Source organism: Bidens hawaiensis, unplaced genomic scaffold (genome assembly GCF_021521415.1).
Source record: "Bidens hawaiensis isolate Kalapana, Puna unplaced genomic scaffold, B.hawaiensis_p1.1 tig00047737_1, whole genome shotgun sequence".
Lineage (NCBI taxonomy): Eukaryota > Viridiplantae > Streptophyta > Magnoliopsida > Asterales > Asteraceae > Bidens > Bidens hawaiensis.
In genome coordinates, this window is record NW_027506057.1 from 4,674 (window position 1) to 10,723 (window position 6,050).

The window sequence follows — 6,050 nt, forward strand, 5'->3', positions numbered from 1 at the left end:
ATTAATCGCTAGTCCCCACTTCAATAGTTAATTTTAGGCTAATCGGTTAATGGTCAAATCCGGCCAAAATCGACGATTTTCGACGAGATTCCGACAAAAATCAGGGGTTTCCGGCGCGATTCGATCAAAAACCAGTTGTTTCCGAGGAGATTCAAGCCTATTTCCGGCCAAAATCGACGATTTTCGACGAGTCCGACAAAAATTAGGGGTTTCCGGCGCGATTCGATCAAAAAACCAGCAGTTTCCGAGGATATTCAAGCCTATTTCCTGCCAAAATGTGTTTATGTATGTATAAAAATGAAAATTACATATAAAAATGTGTGTTTGTATGTATAAAAATGAAAATTACATATAAAAATTTGTGTTTGTATGTATAAAATTGAAAATTATACATTAAAATCTGATCCGATTAATCCCAATTGATCGCTAGTCCCTACCACACCACCCCAATAACGACTAGTGATTTTTACATCACCAGTTATATAATAAAATTCAAGATTCGTTGATTGATTGACCCGCACACATTATACCATGTCCCCGTCCATACTTTCTTACACCCACTACGCTTAGATAGTTTAGATATGAAGCGCTAAATAACATTAGTTTTGATTTTAGTGCTGTGTAAAAGAGTAGAAATAAATGAGAAAATATGACTTTTGATGAGGATCATTAGTCCATTTATTAAAACTTTACACTTATTTAATTCAAGTGCTCTATTCAAATTTTAGAAGTTGAACAAACTAGACTAATCCTTTAAAAAACGTGTAATACTTGAACTAAAATGTTATTAACATCCTGTCATGCCGTTGTCACATAAGGATGAGCACTCTCGGTAACTAATCCTTCATAAACATGTAATGATATAATTAAAACCATAAATTATATTTTTAATTTTTTTTAATAAAATCTGTTAGTGAATAGTTTAATTGATTAGAAATAAACTTCGCCCAAACCCAGCCTCCAACGTCCGCCATTGCCTTACCACTCTTACTCCTTTGATGACCCTCTTTTTTAAACTGTAGGGGTACATGGGACCTCACTACACTCGGTCTTCGTAATATAATATGACCATGTTATTGTAGTTGATGACATGCCACCCCACGTAGCTCACCGTCACCTACTCACCTCGTGTTTATTTCCTCTTATATTTTATTTCCACAGGTAATGGCTTAATCATCGGTGTATTTTGACGTGTGTATGCAATTCACACATCTTACCAAAAAAATAAAATTATATTACCTTTCACGTGACATACTCATTATTATTCAACATAAACCATCAACACCACCAACCCCACAAAAATAACCTTAAATATAAAATATCAAACTTACCCCCTTATCTGTATAATTAGTCTCCTTTTCATCACATACCTTAACCATCACTTGTTTCAGGTGCTCCGTAAGACTGCAATGGCTCTTAAATTGTACGGGACCGTCGGTTCACCGGCTACCTTTCGTGCTTTGGCTGCTCTCTACGAGAAGGATCTCAACGTCGACTTTGTTCCTGTCAATTTAGCCAACAAGGAAAACAAGTCAGCTCAGTTCCTTTCTCTCAATGTAACGTTACTTATATCATTTTAATTATTAATCTTTTAAAGTTTCTATAGATATATAATTGATACCAATATTTATATGTGCAGCCATTCGGTCAAGTTCCAGTGTTTGAGCATGGTGATTTAAAGTTAATCGGTAATTACTAACTATAGATCACTTTACTAATTACTAAAGCGACGTAACTTGTTGCCTGATTACCTGTCACTAGGGTGTTAAAAAAACGAATCCAAATCCGTGTACGATATATCCGAAAATCCGAATCCGTATCCTAAATATCTGAAACCAAATCCGAATTATCTGAAAATTCGGATATCCACCAAATCTCATATATCCAAATTTTCGGATTCGGATTCCGATAGTGATTTTGAAATTTTTTGGATAGTTCGGATATTCCAAATATATGACATATATTTTTTAATTATTAAATAATATATATTATTTATAAATTTCGGATAATTTTTGGATATTTCAGATAATTTTTCGGATATTTTGAATGATTTTGGATATTTCAAATAATTTTTTTTTTGATATTGCGGACTATTTTTCGGATTTTCGAAATATTTTTTAAAGCAATTCTTTAAATATTTTTATAATATTATTTTTTTCGGATATCCGATTTTTAACTCCCCTACCGGCCACTTCACTGTAATCATTTTGTCGTAGAATCAAGGGCGATTACGAAGTACATAGCGGAGGCTTTCGCAGATAAGGGGACTAGTCTTGTATTCAAGGATCCAATGAAATCGGCCATACAGACAGTGTGGATGGAAGTGGAAGCTCAGAAATTCGATCCAGCGAGTTCGAAGCTTGGGTGGGAGCTGTTTTTCAAGCCGCTTTTTGGATTGACGAACGACGAGGCGGCTGTGGCTGAGTTTGAGAAGAAGCTGGAGCCAGTGCTTGACGTGTACGAGCAACGGCTAAAGGAGAGCAAGTATTTAGGCGGAGATAGCTTCACGCTGGCGGATCTACACCATTTACCGAACACGTATCTGTTGATGGGGACGAAGGTGAAGAGTTTGTTTGATGCGCGGGCCGCATGTTAGCGTGTGGGTTTCGGATATTCTTTCCAGGCCTGCTTGGACCAAGGTCGCGGCTATGCGTCCGAATTAAGCGTGAGAATTGGTTTGAGAGTTGTAGTCGTGTTTGTGATTGTTGTAACTTTGGACCGGTTTAGAAGGTCGTTGTATTTGGATAGCTGTCGCTGTTCGAGAGTAGTTTTATTCAATAAATTCGTTCTATACTTTACACATTTTTATATATAATACACTATAGTGGGATATACTGAATATGATGATGAGGACAGTGTGATTTATGAGAGAACAAAGTTATGAAATTCATTGTATCAAGACTCATTGCATTCCATTATATAGGACTAGATTATATAGTGGTTAACCGAATGTAACTGGTACAACATCTAAGTTGATTTATTTTAACGCTTAAGTTAAATTCTAATGATCCAAGACTGAAAACCAAAGTGAATCTGACATCTATAACGAAAGTATAGATTAACCCTAAAACTTGGAAAAAAAAAGGTACCGTATTAGTTTTAAGTACAGAACATAAATAAATTCCATTCATTTACATTTCAGCACCAAAAATATCTAAGTATTATGTTAAAGTTACAAATGACATCCAAGATTAATGATTAGAATTGAAGAAACGTGTATAAGAGATTGATTATAAAGTATGGAATCATAAACCAATGAATGGAATGAAATAGAACTGAATGAATGTCAACGTAGATACTTGTTAAAAATCGAGGTGAGGGATTAATGCATGTTGATTGAAGACTGGGTTGGAGATCAAATCAGCCGCGTATGAAGAAGGGACGCCGATTGACATGTATTCTAAATACGAAAGGTCGATAATTAGGGTTCTTTTTAGTTGGGTTATAAAACGCTAAAAGTGGGATGAGTCAAAATATAGTTGTGAGGAGAAACTTAAGAGTGACAAGTGTTTGCTTATTTACTCATTTAATAGAACAATATTTATATAATAACGTTTATGCAACTTATGACTTTAATAATTTTTGAAAAATTTAAAAGGTGTTTGAGAATACGGATTTTATTGTAACTTATTGATTTATTCTAAAAATTACAACAAGATAAAATAAGAAATCCCAAACACCTCATAAATTAAAAAAGTTATTGGAAACTTCTTTTTAAAGGATTAACAAATTCAACAAAATTCCTAGAAGAAACCAGGCCTAATTATGGCATACAACGTGATGTTTTTACATTATTAACAAATGCTAAGTTCTTTCTAGAATAGGCATGTGGTGAGCCAGTCCTAGTATTCAAAGTTCACACATCTGCCATAAAAATAAAATTAAATTAAGATATAACTTATACTATATTAAATATTATTCAATTCAATACCGACTAGCCCACCACCACTACCATCACTCCTACCGGTCCACAATCCCAATTTTATTTACACGAATCCCATTCCAGTTTCCACAACATATTTTTCAATCACTATCTTCTAACCCACCCTGATTTCATCCATGGCTCTCAAATTACCATCAATCTTTCATATTTATCCAATCATCATCATCATATTATTCGATCCCTTACTTCAGCAAATCCCAAACTGCTCAGCCTCGATTCTCAAATTACACGGAGCCAATGGCTCACCCGCAACCTTTCGTGCTTTGGCTGCTCTCTACGAGAAAGATCTCCACTTCGACTTCGTTACCGTCAATTTAGCAACCCAGGAACACAAGTCACCTCAGTTCCTTACTCGCAACGTACTGTAACTAATATTAATATTACTTATGTCATAAAACACAATCAGTCACTCAAAATTTCTCTAGATCTGACATATATATTCGTATGTATACATATGCAGCCATTCGGTCAAGTTCCAGTATTCGAGGACGGTGATTTCAAGCTATTCGGTAATAATTACTAATTACCAAAGCCATGCGCAGCAACTTGTTGTCTGTTTACATGCCACTTTATTGTTATTATTTTGTTGCAGAGTTTATCTGTCACTTTATTGTAATTGTTTTGTTGCAGAGTTTATCTGTCACTTTATTGTAATTGTTTTGTTGCAGAATCAAGGGCGATTACGAAGTATGTATCCACGGCTTATGCAGATGTTGGGACGGATTTGATATTTAAGGATCCGAAGAAATCAGCGATCCAGACGGTGTGGATGGAAGTGGAAGCTCAGAAGTTTGAGCCAACGACTTCGAAGCTGACGTGGGAGCTGTTTTTCAAGTCGATGTTTGGGTTGACAACTGACGAGGCGGTTGTGACAGCGTTCGAAAAGAAACTGGCGGATTTGCTTGACGTGTACGAACAACGGCTGACTGCGAGCAAGTATTTGGGTGGAGATAGGTTCTCGTTGGCGGATTTGCATCATTTGCCCAATACGTATATATTGATGGGGACGAAAGTGAAGAGTTTGTTTGACGTGCGGCCTCGTGTAAGCGCGTGGGCTGAGGATATACTTTCCAGGCCTGCTTGGACGAAGGTCGTGTCTTTGTGTTCGAGTTGAGCGTGAGAGTTGCTTTGAGAGTTGTACGTCGTATTTTGTGATTGGTGCGCCTTGTGTTGCGACTGTTATACCTTTCGGTCTACTTAAAATAGTAAACATACAAGCATCCTGTATTGAGTTGTATTAGTTTTAACTTTGATGATCAAACCGATAGATGAAGAAATTGCATCTTTCTTCCATTTGTGTTAAAGTGTTTGTGGTTTACTAGCTACTTATGTGTTTTCAAAGATTAAGAAAAATGGTGCAAACTCTTAAAAAAATGAGAACGCATGATTGGGATAGATGTAGCTACAACTTCTTGACGCCATCACGGCACATAAAAAGCATCCAAGGTGAAGGCAAACTATGAGCTCTTTCTAAGTTAAGGTAACTTGCAATTCATATTGCACGCCTGACTATGAATAGGGAAAATTCCTAAAATGTCTATATTATCGACTTAAGTTAAGAATTTGTCTATTTGATTAAAAACTTTCCAGAATGCCCATTGTATATACGGTTGGCTTCATTCTTAAATCAAGTCAGACGCTGGTTTTCTCTTTTAAAATAATGGCCGACGGTATAAAAGTGTTGCCGATGGTATAAAGGTATGGTTGACGGTATAAAAGAGTTGCCGAAGAGTATACAAGTACGACCGACAGTATAAAAGGCGGACCAATTCAAATAAATTTAATTGAATTAAATTTAGTTTTATTCTGAATATTATAAATAAAATCTTACTCCCTCCGTCCCATTATAAGTATCCTAGTTTGATTTTTCAAGTCTTTCTTGTTTAACTTTGACCGACAATATTTTTGTTTGTGTTATATACTACTTGATGTAAAATATATGAATGGATTGGGTTTTAAATGTATTTTACATTGATATAATTTTCATCAAATATTATATGACACGAACAAAAATATTTACGCTTAAGGTTGCAAAAAAAATACTTGAAAAGTCAAACTATGACACTTATAATGGGACAGAGGGAGTATTAAATTTTCTTTTTTAACT

General features: G+C 35.4%; 1 protein-coding gene and 1 pseudogene across 2 annotated transcripts; both read left to right on the plus strand.

The window, feature by feature from the left end:
- The first annotated feature begins 1,273 nt into the window (after window positions 1-1,273).
- Window positions 1,274-2,809, plus strand: LOC143616534 (glutathione S-transferase-like; annotated as a pseudogene). The gene is made up of 3 exons (XR_013150676.1): window positions 1,274-1,556; window positions 1,640-1,688; window positions 2,217-2,809. The product of XR_013150676.1 is annotated as a glutathione S-transferase-like (transcript).
- Window positions 2,810-3,897: 1,088 nt separating this feature from the next.
- LOC143616532 (glutathione S-transferase-like) lies at window positions 3,898-5,236 on the plus strand. Its single transcript, XM_077089335.1, has 3 exons — window positions 3,898-4,302; window positions 4,404-4,452; window positions 4,612-5,236. The coding sequence occupies exons 1-3, from the start codon at window positions 4,060-4,062 to the stop codon at window positions 5,055-5,057; spliced, it is 738 nt and encodes a 245-aa protein (XP_076945450.1). The 5' UTR covers window positions 3,898-4,059; the 3' UTR covers window positions 5,058-5,236.
- Window positions 5,237-6,050: the final 814 nt, after the last annotated feature.

Bases quoted from the DNA above. Each gene is read 5' to 3' on its own strand.
- LOC143616532 (XM_077089335.1), top strand. From the start codon at position 4,060: ATGGCTCTCAAATTACCATCAATCTTTCATATTTATCCAATCATCATC. The intron at 4,303-4,403 runs GTACTGTAACTA...ATACATATGCAG, and splicing joins CTCAGTTCCTTACTCGCAAC to CCATTCGGTCAAGTTCCAGT. The intron at 4,453-4,611 runs GTAATAATTACT...GTTTTGTTGCAG, and splicing joins CGGTGATTTCAAGCTATTCG to AATCAAGGGCGATTACGAAG.